The 14,870-nt window shown below is 41.0% G+C and overlaps 1 protein-coding gene across 1 annotated transcript in view; it reads left to right on the forward strand.

Moving 5' to 3' along the window:
* The first annotated feature begins 530 nt into the window (after positions 1-530).
* The window catches only part of nwd2 (NACHT and WD repeat domain containing 2), a 146,928-nt gene continuing 132,588 nt past the window's right edge, over positions 531-14,870 (forward strand). The window contains exon 1 of the mRNA XM_078553985.1: positions 531-681. Within this exon, the coding sequence (XP_078410111.1) occupies positions 531-681 (151 nt within the window). The remainder of the gene's footprint in view (positions 682-14,870) is intronic.

The following is a 14,870-nucleotide window of genomic DNA, read 5'->3' on the forward strand; positions in this document are numbered from 1 at the left end:
GTTTACAGAGCAGCCGTTTGAAAACCATGAGGTGAATCGGCCGCACTTCACCCAGCGGCTGGCATTTACTAAAAAAAATATTTTTTTTAACCCACAAAAAAAAAAGTGACCTCGAATGAGAAGAATTGGATTTCTTTTCATTTGTAGCTTTCGTTTGGCTGAAGTTGTTTGAAGCCCGAGGCTCTGCTACTCTGAATTGGACCCTTTTATTTATTTTTTCTCCCTAGTATTTTATTATTGTCGTCGGTTTAAGTCACAAATGATGTGAGATTTTGAACTAATCGGACGGACGTGTTGGATTTTGCCTCGGATTTGTTGACGAGAGCTCCTGCAGCTCTCGGATGGCGGCTGGGGCGCCCCCCGGGTGCTTCCTCCCCCATCACTAGCCGCCGCCTGCCAGCACTCGCGTACTCTGCAACCATCCTGTCACTGCTGGCTTTTCTCTCCTACATCATCTCAGTCTTTTTTAAACCCCCTTCCCTCCCCTACATTTCGTGGTTGGCGTGCCCCCACCTTTTATTGCGGTGAAGATGTTGATGTGGTCGGTGCCAGGCTCCAGACTGCCCTCTCCCCGGGACTCGGCGCTCCGCAGGGCGGCACTGACCGGAGCAGTGGCCGCTCTCCCCCAGCATCTCCCGGGCAGCAGGAGCATCAAAGTCTTCATCAGCTCCAATCCCGAAGGTAGGAATTCGACATCAAGCTTCACTCTTTCAATCTTATACTGTACTTGGTAGCACCGTTTGTCTCCAAAAAAATAAGTTTAAAAATCTAGAATTTTAATTTTAAGTATGTTCCCTAAGTTTGGGCTAAGGGTTATCAGTAATTGTTTGGCTGCTACCATCGTTAGGTTTAAGTCACTTTATTGCAAATCAGTTAAATCTGAGTTGTGGTATCAATAATATAATTTTTTTGCTCTTGCAGAATTGAAATTCAATATGTTCATTTTTTATGATTTTAAGTTAAAGCCATTTACCAACAGTTTTGTTTTACTTAATTCAAAACTTTAGTAAATCAAGCACTGAAAATGTGATTTCTAGTTTTTTTTAAAAAGTATTGGTACTAAAATTTTACGGAAGGAAAAAAGTCATTGAAAGATAATTTAATTATGTATCTGCATACTAGTTATGTTTGACCTACCTTAGTCAGTCTCAGTCAAACAAACCTGACAGTTAAGCTGAGTTCTATTTATAAATACAGCTGTTGAGTAATAGGTTGTGTGTGCTAGTGGCTGGAAAGGAGACCATCCTTGCAAATTAAACCATTCCACCTCCTGGACAATGCCACCTTCCACCATTATATCACATTTCTAGTCTTCTTCGTGGCTTCCATTCAGTCTTAAAAACTGTGACTGCAGTTTTGTGGGTTTGATTCTTTTTGACAGAAAAGTTGACTGAGCTTGAAATCATTCATGGCTGTTGCTATCACCTGGTAATTTGTCCTAAGAGGCAAGTTATCAGGTAAATTGACACTAGTGAGTCTAATGCCATGACTGGTGATGTGTGCACATCATTTGACCCAATCCTTCCTAGGAATCGGGGTCAGGTTTCAGGCTGGCTGGAATGGCTTGAGACCTCTGCCCATCTGCACAATGGCAGCCCTGGCAGGGCAGCGGGGGGTACTGTTTTGCTTCCAGTTTTTCTTAACATGACATTTATATTTATATTTGATAGTATTAATAACACCAGTAATGACTTAAAATTATTCAGTATCTTTCAAAAAAGTAGTTTTGAAATATATTTTTGTGAACATTATGGATTGGAAATTGAAACTATGTAGTGTTATTTTTTGAGGGGATTTTAACACATGAAAACATTTGTCATGAAAATGTCACATGATGTCTGGAATCAGAAGAAATGAATAGAATGGCATTGCTTATTACATGAAGGTGAGAGAAATTGGTCTCTTAATCTGTAATAGGTGAGGTCATGCATGAAATATACAGATCTTCACAAGCACTGTTCTCATTTCTTACACTACACTTCTTTTTAAATGTAATTTTTTTTCTATGTTTGAAGTTTCAGGCAGCATTATTGTTTTCAAACAGAGTCGAGAAATGATGTGATAATGAAGAGGACTGTGCAGTGTAAATGTTTGTGGAGCTGAGTGCAGTTTGAGAGTGTGAATGCTGTTAATTTTTTCCCCAAATTGAAGTGTGAAGTTAGTTTTCATGAATCAACATCTATAAATTAACATTGTAATGTAATGACTCCTAATTGCATTTACAAAATGTTATCAGTTGGAAATTTCCAGGAGCCAGTTTGTCTGCTTAATATGAGTTTCATGTTGCAGAATATTTTAACCATTTCGCCACATAAGGATATTGAAAAAAGTTGCATTTTTCATTTTTTTTAGAAGCAGCATATCCCCACAAGATTTAAGAAAACTAAAAATGGATGGAAGCTAGTGAATATGCTAAATTGAAGTTATTTTCCCCTGACGGTAAACAACAAACAATTCACTCAAAAATAAATTCCACACCGATTTGAATAATTTTGCCATTGCATAATTGTGTCGTCAATGGAATTAAAAGTTAGGAAGATGTAAAACGGGCTGCTAATTCCCTTATTGCATAGTCAAACTTACTCCTATTGTATTGAGAAGTCTTTGATCCCTCTGTCCCTGAGAAGAGATCTATTGTAGACCCAGATTTGTCACAATGGGATATCATCCTCCCTTCAGAAAAGGGAGATAAATGCCTTTTTCCTTAGGATTTAACAATCCACTAACAATATACCAAATGCTCAGTTTAAGCATTGATTCCATCTTTTTTTAAAAAGCATGAACAACACAAACCAGTTAATTGCAACTCACTTGTAATAATGGTCCTTTAACATTTCTTAAGTAGCTAATGAGTCATTTACACAGTGAAATAGCAAAGTTTTGGAATGCAGATATGTGGTGCATGTTGATTTAGCAGCGAGTCTGAAAAGTACATTTGATCCGTGTGATTGTTACGGCCAGGTGAGAAGTGGGAGAATGGCTCCCCTCTCTTTCCACCTCTTGAACAACCACAACAGATATTTTTTTAAAGGGTTTGTTTGTCAATTTAGTGACTAACTGAAGCGTTTTGTCTGTAAAAGACACACGTAGACAGGTTTTCTTATAAGCTTTAAAGGAAATGGTATTTAGTGTCCTTAACATGCGATAGACATAAAATAATAAAAATGCTCCAACTCTCACACACTCACGCATCCAAGAGGCTCACTTGCTCACTCGCTCGGAGGGAGAGTGCATTAAATTGTTTAAGAATGACTGACTTTTCTTTTGGACGTATACGGATCCTGTAGGTTGATGTGTTGGATGGTTTCAGACCATGTTCAGTTTTTCCTGGTTCTGCACAGAGATGCACGGATGATCTGCCTTTTCTGCTGAAGTCAGCAGCTGTTTGGTTTATGTTGAAGATGCTGCCTGTGGTGTTTGGCTGGTCAAATCAGGCAGGGCATATGCTTTCAGAATGCCGGTTGGGGGGGTGGGGTTAGGGGGGTGAGAGAGAGAGAAACCACAAGTTCCTGTTGTTATCCATTCATAATCTTTCTGACTCCAACCCTGGAAAAGTAGTTTCTTTTTTAACACAAAAGAGTTAGCTTAATATCACGTAACCTCCATTCACAAACTAGCCAGTTACCAAATATGGTCACAGCAAATTGGGGAACCATCATTCCAGGTCCATAGATAAAAACAAAAAGCTAAAAGTTACTGCGAATGCTGGAAATCCAAAACAAAAACAGAATTACCTGGAAAAACTCAGCAGGTCTGGCAGCATCGGTGGAGAAGAAATCAGTTAACGTTCTGCCGAAGGGTCGTGAGGACTCGAAACGTTAACTGATTTCTTCTCCACCGATGCTGCCAGCCCTGCTGAGTTTTTCCAGGTAATTCTGTTTTTGTTCCAGGTCCATTGTTTAAAGTGATTAGATGAAATCACTTGTTGAGTCCCCCTCTCAGCTGGGGTCCATTGTCCAAAGTAATTGAGTTTACTGGCTCAGTCGCACCCATCTTAATGTCAGGAAGTCTGTGAGTAGTTCAGGGGATGGGCCATTCACACTCATTTAAGCTGATTGTCCTGGTGGGCTACGTTGAGACAGCACAACTCTTTTCTGATGGCTTTGTAATTTGCAAGCTGAAGTTATGTAAATATTCGGCCATTTTAAGAATTGCTGTTTAGGTCACTTAATGCTGTTGTAAGTTTTTAAAACTTATTTTGTGGGTTCAGCTCACTCAATAAATAGACATATTTGTATCAAACATAGTTTTATAACAAGGCTTTCAAAGTTCCAGTTAAAAAATGAACGATAAAGAGAAGTTTTACTTTGGCGCAAGATCAGGGTGACAGTACAGAATAACATTGGCCCAGATCTTCCAGTCAGCAGCAACATAACGGCAGTTGCCGCTCACCATGGTAAAAAGTGTGCCCAATCCTTTTCTCGCTGTTGCAACCGGAATTTTCTGTCCTGGAATGAGGAGCAAGCCATAGTTGCAGGGATCCATGAGCAGGACTGGCGAGGAGAGGGAGTTGCAAGGCCATAGTCCATTTTGACGCCACAAGCTCAAGTCACTTCCCCTAAAGTCAGCATGCTTGCAAAGTTATGGTGAGTTTTTTGATGAAATGCTTGAGGTTTTTCTTAACTATTTCCAATGTTTCAAAGACTTTTAATTGCTGTTGAGTTTGGGGTGGGAGTGTAGGGAGTGGTGTTAGTTGTTCAGGTTTAATTTTAAATACATTTTAAGCCTTTCTGATACAGCTACTGTTAATCACTTATCAACCCAGGTCCTACATCTGTGTTTAAGAATGGGAATATCCTGGGGTAAATTTCTGGGTAAGTTCCGGGCATCAAGCCTAATTCTCCAATGCTCAGTGTTGTGTCAGAGACATTGAGGGACTGGGCAATGTAATTCTGCCCTTTGGAAGCTTCAAACTTGGATAAATACTATGCATGTGCATGGGTCAGGCATTGTTATCAGAAGATCTAGGCTATTATTTCCACAATAATTCATACTTTCTTTCAATTTCAATTTGCATATTGATCAAGAGTTTCTTCTTTGAGAAACCACTAATAGTGACTACGTATGGCATTTGGAACTGTGATAATATCTTGTGCTTCCATGAAGGATGCATTGAAGATAGGACAACAACACTGTAGAGCTGATACACTGACCTGTGCAGCTCTCGGTGGGAGCATGAGATCCATGAACTTACCCTAATGTTATGCCACTCAATCATCAATAAGCCACTTGTATGGATCTATCAGTTCTATTGTATCACCATTTAGAACATTATATTACTAATAAAAACTTTGAGCATTGAGTTGTATTATTTTCACACAAGTAGCATCACAATGAAGGCTGCGGTTGCAGCTACAACCCTGTCACTGTGTATGGTAATGGTGTCAGCTAAAGAGTCAAACAATAACCTGAGAATATGTCCAATTAAAATTAACAGCACTTCCCAAAAAACATTGCACCTCAGTGCATGTTTTCTAGAAGAATAAGAATGTGCTTTTAATTAGAGGGATTTAAACATCATAACACATCTTATGGAAGAATGACCTGCTTAAGAAATGATCTGTAAAATGCAATTATGACATATGACACCTCTCCATAAGACCTGTGCTCTGGGATGAAACAGGATCCACAGAATAGGTAATTGAGGGTCAATTTTTCTGAATCATCACTCATAGTGAGATACTTTTCTGATGCACAATTGCAGCAGGCAAAGTGTAAGCTCATTCTCTGATAAATACTCACCAAATGTAAGAATTCAAAAAATATAATGAGCAAAGATTTACGTTTCTACTAAAGCAATGCTTCAAATGCTTTGACCAGTTGGGGAGCCTTGCAGTAACCCCTGGATATAGATTATAGTTTTGCAGACTTTTTTCAGGTGAATGAGCCAAGATCAATCAAACTGTTGTCTTCAAATGTATATGGGATTTTTCAGATGAAGGTTACTGAATTTACATGCTCTTTGCTTTGGGACTTAAGACCAGGAATAGGCATTTGGCTCTCTGTGTCTGCTCTGCCATTCAATAAGATCATGGTTGATCTGGTTGTGATCTCAACTCCACCCCTGCTCGCCCCCCCACCCTCCAATAACACTTGACTCCCTTGTCTATCAAAAACCTAACTCAGCCTTGAATAAATTCAATGATCCAGGCTCCACTGCTTTTCAGGGAAGAGAATTCCACAGACTAATAACCCTCAGAGGAAAAAATTCTCCTCCTCCTCCATCTTAAAAGATTCTTAAGCTGTGTTCTCTTGTTCTATTCTCCACAGAGGAAATATCCTCCCAGTATCCACCCTATCAATTCCCCTCAACATCTTGCGTTTCAATAGGATCACCCCTCATACTTCTCAGCTCCAGTGGGCATGGGTCTCCATAAGCTAAGCCCTTCACCCCAGCAATGGGAGGGTTTTAATGCAATTATTTCCTTTTTCAAATAAGGAGACCAAAACTGTACCCAGTATTCTGGGTGTGGCCTCACCAAGGCCCTGTACCACTGCACTAAAACTTCCCTACTTTTTTATTCAATTCCCCTTGCAATAAATGCCAATATTTCATTTGCCTTCCTAATCACTTGCTGTACCTGTATACTAACTTTTTGTGATTCATGTACCAGGGCAGCCAGATCCTTCTGTGCCACAGTTCTGCATTCACTCTTCATTTAAATGGTATGCTGCTTTCCTATTCTTCCTGCCAAAGCGGACAAGTTTGCATTTTCCACATTATACTCCATCTGCCAAATTCTTTCCACTCACTTAACCTGTCTATATCCCTTTATAGACTCTTTACCTCTTCTTGATAACTTGCCTTCCCACCTATCCGGGTGTCATCTTTTCAGTGCCTTCATCCAAGTCATTGATATAGATTGTAAATAGTTGAGGCCCCAGCACTGATCCCTGTGGCACTCCACTAATTACAGCTTGCCAACCTAAAAATGACCTATATATCTCTACCCCCTGTTTTCTGTTAGCTAACCAATCTTTTATCTGTGCTAATATGTTACCCACTACACCATGAGCTCTTATTTTGTGTAGTAACGTTTGATATGGCACCTTATCAAATGCCTTTTGGAACTCCAAGTACTCCACATCTACAGGTTCCCCTTTATCTACCTTGGTTGTTACTTCCTCAAAGAACTCGAATAAATTAGTTAAACAGAATTTCCCTTTCACAAAACCAAGTTGACTCTGCCTGATCCCATCATTATTTTCTGAATATCCTGCTATAACCTCTTTAATTAAGGATTCTAGCAATTTCCCAATGATAGATGTTAGGCTAACTGGCCTATAGCTTCCTGCTTTCTGTCTTCCTCCTTTCTTGGATAAAGGTGTTACATTTACTACTTGCTGATCCACTGGGACCTGTCCAGAAGCTAAGGAATTTTGGAAGATTATAACCCATGCCTCTACTATCTCTGCAGCCACTTCTTTTAAAACCCTAGGATGCAGGCCATCTGATCCTGGGAACTTGTCGGCCTTTAGATCTAATAGTTTTCCCACCACCTTTTCCCTGGTGATGGTGTCTGTTTTAAGTTCCTCCCTTCCTTCCAGCTCTTAACTTCCCAAAGAAACTTGAAAATCTTCCATGTCTTTTACAGTGAAGACCGACGCAAATAGCTGTTCAACGCCTCTGCCGTTTCCTTATTTTCCATTATCAATTCCACAGACTCTTTCTAGAGGACCAACATTAGCTTTATTTACTTTTTTCCTATTTGAATACTTGTAGAAATTTTTACTATCTGTTTTTAGATTATGAGCTAGCTTTCTCATACTCTACATTCTCCCTCTATTTTTTAGTCATTCCTTGGGGTTCTTAAAGTCTGAACAATATTTTGACCTACCACTAATCGTTGCAGATTTATGTAGTGTTTCTTTCAATGTGTCCTTAACTTCCTTATTTAGCCACGGATGATGCATCATTCGCAGTCTTTCATTCTCACTGGGATAAATGTTTGCTGAGAATTATTAAATATCTCCTTCACTGCTACTGTCCTACCCTTTAACCTAGTTACTCTATTCAATTCACCTAGGTCTGCCTTCATACTCTCATAGTTGCCTTTATTCAGGCTTAAAACACTAGTCTTAGACCCACACTCTCCTCTTCAAACTGACATGAAAAGTGGCAGGAAATTCTATCATATTATGATCACTATCACCTCAAGTCTCCTTTGCCATGAGGTTATTGATTAATCCTGTTTCATTGCTCATTACCAGGTCTAGAATATATCTATATGTATCCTGCATCCCGCACTTAAAAGTTGATGTCAGTTCAGCATTGTAGTCCAGTCTATGAAATGGGAGATGATGGTGTAATAGTAATTTCACTGGGCTAGCAATCCAGAGGCCCAGGCTAATGTTCTGGGGGCATAGATTCAAATCCACCACAGCAGCTGGTAGAATTGAAATTCAATTAATAAGTATGAAATATAAAACTAGTTTCAGTAATGGTGACCATGACAGCTACCCTTGGTTGTCATAAGCCCATTTGGTTCATTAATATCCTTTAGGATCTGGCCTACATGTGATTCCAGACCCAAAGTAAAGTGACTGAATCTTGAGGTCTAGCAAGCCACTCCGTTCAAGGACAATTAGGAATGGGCAACAAATGCTGGCCTTAATTGCCAGGAATTTCCACCCCATGAAAGAATAAAGGAAAAACAGTATTTGTGGCTTTGGCACACAACCATTTCACAAATGTTTAATAACCTTGAGAGCCAGAACCACTTAGATTTTGTCATCCATTTATATTACCTTATTAGATTCTCCAAGTACAAGGAGGGATAGTGTATTGTGACTGACTAATTAATTTACTTTTAGTTCCTACAAGCAAATTAATATTGGACAAATTTGATTATTTAAATATAAGTCTAAATTTGCCTGAAAGCTTGTGCCTCTATGGCAAACACTGATGAAATTAAAAAAAACAAAAAGCAACTTCTAGAACTAGAGTTTCCGGCAGGCCTCGGGACTTCTGCAAATGCATCATCTGGGAAAGGGCTGCATGTGCACAGTTTATCCATTTTTACGTTCTTCAGCCAGGAACTGGCACTGCGCACATGCACAAAAGGAAACAAAAGTGAAGCAGCGTGAAACTGGAGGTCAGGTGACCTGTAGAGCACCATTAGAGAGACTGCGTCCCAAGGAGGGGGACAGGGAGAAGGTCCCAGGTGTGGACAAAGACTGGGATCAGAAACAGATCCCAGAAGGCAGTCCTAGGTAAAGGACAAGGACAGATCAGAAATAGATCCTGTTGAGAGAAAGGAGCAGAGCAGTTGGCTCTGAATTAGCGATGCGGAGAGCAGACTTGAAGCAAAGTGGGCTCAAGAGAAGCCTGAAGATCGAGGAGGCAGCTGAAGGTTGGTGACTCCTGACTGTGGGCCATTTGGACCAGTGGTGTTCTGCTTGGCACAGATGAAGGTCTACACATGTGCTTGGAAAGTGAAGCTTGAGTGTATATGGAGATCCAGAGGAAAGGAATCTCAGGAAACTCAGAAGGCGAGATTGAAACCCTGGAGGTGGATCCTGATTGAAGATGCCTGAGTGAGAGCAATATGTGGGAGAGAATTCCCATGTGAGTTCCTCAATTGTGGAGGTTGGAAGCCCTCATGAGAGAGACCAGAGTTGCAAGGTGAGCCAACTGGTCTCTCTGAAACAAGCATCTGGGTGAGTTGTTGAGAAATCCATAGAATCTGCTCTGTCATTTTACTTTGGAGAGCGATGTGTCAGACCACAGTTCACCTATTAGTTCACATATATTGTGTACTTGCCCTGAATATTAGAGTATAAGGTGGATATTGTAAATTGTTATCTTTCCAAATGTATATGTATCTGAAAAGGTACAGTTAGGATGAAGGAATAGTGCGATTTGAACCATTTACTGGGTTTGTATTGAAATATTTCCAATCTTTTTGTCTGGAGTGATATAGTTCATTTTCTTGTTTTAATAATTGTTTTACTCTGTTAAAAGTTCTTCAACAGCCTCCTGTGAATTTGTTCAGTAACTTAACCTCCACAGTTTCCTAAATAAAAGTTAAGATCTATCAAGCCAGGTTTCACCCTGGTATCTGACTTATCCAGGATTAACATCAGGTGGGATCGTAACAGCATCATTATTAACGTAGAAGACCCAGCAAATTATGGCTTGAATGAGCTATGCTAGTTTTCTGTGCTACATCACAATTTCCTGGACCATTTGCTGAAGATTTTGCTGAAACAATTAAACTTAATTATAATAACTCTGTCATCACTATTTTGAATGGGGACAATATTCCTTGATGCACAGATGTCATGGCAACATGCAGGCTTGCTGCTATGCTCACATCTGGCTATGTCAGAATTGTTGTAATAATCTTCTGGCACTTACTTAAAGATAACTGAGCTGAATCCCAGACTGAATTCCTTCCTCATGTAGCCCAGTGTTTTAATGTTTATGGGCTGTACAATAAGTCTAAGCTCCTTTTTAATAGATCACAGTTCTCCAGATTAACTCATTTTCTTTGTAGACCCATTTATGAGTCTCCCTGCGGACCCTGATTATTAATTTCACGCACAAGTCTTGCTAATAACTGTACTGGACCATATATTATGACCACAATGCCCCACTATACCCCTCCCAGTGTTACATCAATTGTAGGAAAGAGCAATCTGGATTAAGATGACTCTGGGCAGCATCAGCTCCAGACCACATTATTGGCTATTTGCTTCCAAGTTCTGATTTGCCACCATGCGCACTGTGGAGTATTCTAATTGAAAATGAAGGAAAATATGGAAGCTGTTGGTGAAAACATTTTACTGCAGGAATATCTAGGTCCACTATGTTTGAGGGCAACAAGTAACTATTGTGCCCTTTTGTGAATAAGTGGGATAATATAAATCCTATTCACCTTGCCAATTGTGAAAGGTATGTATTGGGGAAGAAGAAAGAAAAAGTATTTTAACATATTTCCTCCAGCTAGTCTTGTTACATATTAATCACCTATTTTTTTTCTCTGCAATTATCCATTCACTTCTCCCATGATTTCCACCTTTTCATTTGCTTATTGTCACTTTTTTCAAATGTGCATACTGAGAAGTAGAGACAAGTATAAAGAGAGGATTTTTATTTTCATTTATATAGTATCTTTAATCTCAAATATCCCAAAATTATTCACAAGCAATATGTTTCTTTGAAAAATTGTGAATGCATATTTAATTTCATAATGCCAGTTGTTTGGTCCTACAGATGCTGGTTTAGAAGCAAAGTAGCATCCATGACAGTTCTGCCCACATCCATGGTGCCCCTCGTCGAATGCCATCTTGGTATTGGCATTAGTGTGGGCATTGAGTGTGTGGTGGAAATATGTAGAGAAGGCAGATTGTGATGTCAATATGCAATGCTAATTTGCTTTTGTACCTCGCTGCTCTAATGAAGTGTTCCTAAGTACACACAGTTGAACATGCTTTCAGCAGTACAAAGGGTCCCCTGCCAGTGCTATTTAAAGGCATCATCATCCAACTTTTAGGTTATTACTGATTCATGGGGATGTGGACATTGCTGGCAAGACCAGCAGTTATTGCCCATTCCTAATTGCCCTTGACAAGATCACCGTCATGAACCAATGCATGGCAGGTCTAGTGGGTCAGTAAGTAGTGCTCCTGCCTCTGAGCCAGCAGCTCTTCCAGGTTCAAGTCCCGCTTCAGAACTTGTTGTCCACAGAAGGAGCATTCATGACATGGTTCAAACAGCTGATAATCAACCTTCTGATCCTTGCAACACTCCCCATTATTCCCCAAAGGGGCAAAAGATGTGTTAAGATAACAAACAAACAATGAACCGCTGAATTTTGAATGGTGTTGATACACCCACAGTGCAGTTAGGTAGGAAGTTCCAGGATCTTGTCTCAGCAGCAGTGAAAGAATGGCGATATAGCTTTATTTCAGGAATGGGTGTGACTTGGAGGGGAACTTGCAGCTGGTGGTGTTGCCATATGTCTGCTGCCACTGTCCTTCCAGGTGGTCAAGGTCATTATTTGGAACGTGCTGTTGAAGAAGACTTGCTGAGTTACTGCAGTGCGTCTTGTACATGGTGCATAGTGCACCAGCGGTGGAAGGTGTAAATGTTTAAGGTGGTTGATGGGCTGCCAATCAACAGGCTGCTTTGTCTTGGATGGTGGAAAGCTTGAGTATTGTTGAAGCTGCATTAATTCAGGCAAGTGGAGAGCATTCCATCACTCTCCTGACGTGTATCTCGCTAATAATGGAAAGGTTATATGGAGTCGGGAGGCGGGTTACTCGCCACAGAATACTTAGCCTCTAGCCTGCATTTTTAGCTACAATATTTGAGCCTAGTGCAGTTAAGTCTCTAGTCAATTGTGACACCAGGATGTTCATGGTGAAGGATGAAATGATGGCGATGCTGTTGAACTTTAGACTATCGCTTGGAGTTGGCCATGGCCTGGCACTTCTGTGTTACTTGGCACTTACCAGCCTAAGCCTTGTTGTCCAGGTCTTGTTGCATATGGACACAGACTGCTTCATTTGTGCAATTACAAATGGTGCTGAACATTGCAATCATCAGCGACCATCACCACTTCTGACCTTTGATCAAAGGTTACGGGGCGAAGGCGGGAGAATGGGGTTGAGAAACTTATCAGCCATGATTGAATGGTGGAGCAGACTTGATGGGCCGAATGGCCTACTTTCTGCTCCTATGTCTTATGGTCTTATGATGGAGGGAAGGAAGTTGATTGAAGCAGCTGAAGATGGCTATGCCTAGGGCACTACACTGAAGAACTTTTGCACTGGTGTCCTGGGGTTGAGAAGATTGGCCTCGAACAACCAACTATCTTTTTTTGTGCCTGATGAGTCCAGCCATGGTGGAGCTTTTCCCCTGATTTCCATTGACTTCTGTTTGCTAGGACATTACGCTGGGCATTCAGCATATACTGACTTGATGCCAAGGGCAGTCACACTAGAATTCAACACTTTTGTGGCGTGGACCAAGGCTGTAATGAGGTCTAGAACTTTATAGTCTTGGTGGAACTGTTGCTTATTACTTTTTACTGGCTCTGCTTGAGGCTGTGGAAGCACTAGGTATTAGGAGTGGCTTTGCACACGGGGAAAGTGTTGATAGCTACTGCAAGGGCTCTGGCCACATCACTTGCTCCCATCAAGGTGCCATCGTAGTAATCCCCTTGGGCAACAGCATGTTAGAGAGATGAAGCAGAATAAGCAAAGCAAAAGAGAAGCTGCTCGCTGAGAGAAGGGGAGAAGGGCTTTCAGCAGGAGAGATCCTTGGGCTTGCTATTTCACTCTAAGCCTACAAAGGCACCAAGCTGAGATTTTATGACCTCATTCTGATCTTCCACTACGCCCAGATATTGAGTGGTCTGCTTGTGTTGCAATGGAAACTGAGACATTGACCACCAAATCCTATCATGGTCAACTCCATGCATTCTCATGGATTTGGCCACCACTTACATTCTGGAAAGATTGGACTCCAAGCTCTGTGCATGGCCCTGTGCTGAGTTGAAACTGTTCTTTGACAATTACAGCAGTACCTCTGGCAAGCCTGCCAATGCACCAATCATTGCTGTGTGCATACCAGTTGGACATTTTCCTTATGCTACCTGATCCAAGTCCTCATCTGAGTCCCCTGCAGCATAATTCATGTACTGAGGAGCTGGCACCCATGTAATCCTCTTCCACATGGCTTGGCTGCATACCTGGTTACTTGCCTCTTGCAGATCCTACCTCTATGTCAACCTCTAACGGATGTGCAACACCAGTATCTGGGCTGGTGGCTGCTAGTGTCAGATTGAGTGAGTGTAGAGCCTGAATTTTTGTAACAATGGAGAGGGTCTTCAGCTTAGCCAAAATGGCTCCAGAGCCCCTATTCTGGAAGTCCAACCCTGAACCTGGCATCTACCATTTTTGGAGAGTGGGGTAGTGAAATGGTGATGGGTTGTAGTTTTCACATACATGGTTCATGGAGGCAGCTGCCTTCAAACAGGTCAAATTTTCGTTCATGGGATATTTAAAACATGGCTTGTGGGCTTTACACTTTTCAAGAGAAAGTCTAAACTTACTGGCGTTCTTAGGAGAGATAAGGTACCCTTTTGGATATGTCCTGGGACACCTTTGGGAGAAGTCATACCCTTTGGGGTTGTTAAAGGTAGATATGTGTGATTTTTTTAAAAAGTGGATAAACTCACTTTTCTGTCAATGCATTTAAATCCACTTGGAGCTGTCGAGCTGTCAAGCCATTTAAATCTCCTGGCCTTTAAATTAAAAAAAAAAGTCTGTAGCTTTAAAAAAAAAATTAAGTGTTGGCTATTTCATTCTCTTGACATTAAACCTGAGGGTTATCATTATAGGATTTGTGCTACATGACAGGTTGTGGAATCAATCATTATCACAGTGGGGTTGTCAGGCCGGTTGATAGCTCCATGTGATAATAAAGTCTTCGCGGGGCTATGAATGCAAATGCTTGTTTTTATAAGGGATTAAGTAGTTGAAGGAATTATAATTCATTTTTAAAATGAGGTTTCTTTTTTAAGTGAGGTCATTAACAGATACTTTTATTTTATTTTATTTCACCTCAGCATGGATCCTGAGATATGCCCACAACAGATATTGGGTATGTTGGCTTGAGGTCGATAAAGGGCCATGGGGATGAATGAGGGCATGAGTTGGCATAGGGGTTAAAGGGCCAAAGGGGTGGGTAGAGGGTCATAAGTTGGCATGGAGGTCATGAGCCATGGGGGTGGCTAAATGGGTATAAGTTGGCATGGAGGGTGTGAGGGGCCATGGGGAGGGTGGACGGGGGCATGAAGTAACAGGGGCTGACATGGATGTGTGGAGGTATGAGGGGTGAGAGCTAGAGGGATTTTGTT

This window comes from Cetorhinus maximus, chromosome 1 (assembly GCF_964194155.1).
Source record: "Cetorhinus maximus chromosome 1, sCetMax3.hap1.1, whole genome shotgun sequence".
Lineage (NCBI taxonomy): Eukaryota > Metazoa > Chordata > Chondrichthyes > Lamniformes > Cetorhinidae > Cetorhinus > Cetorhinus maximus.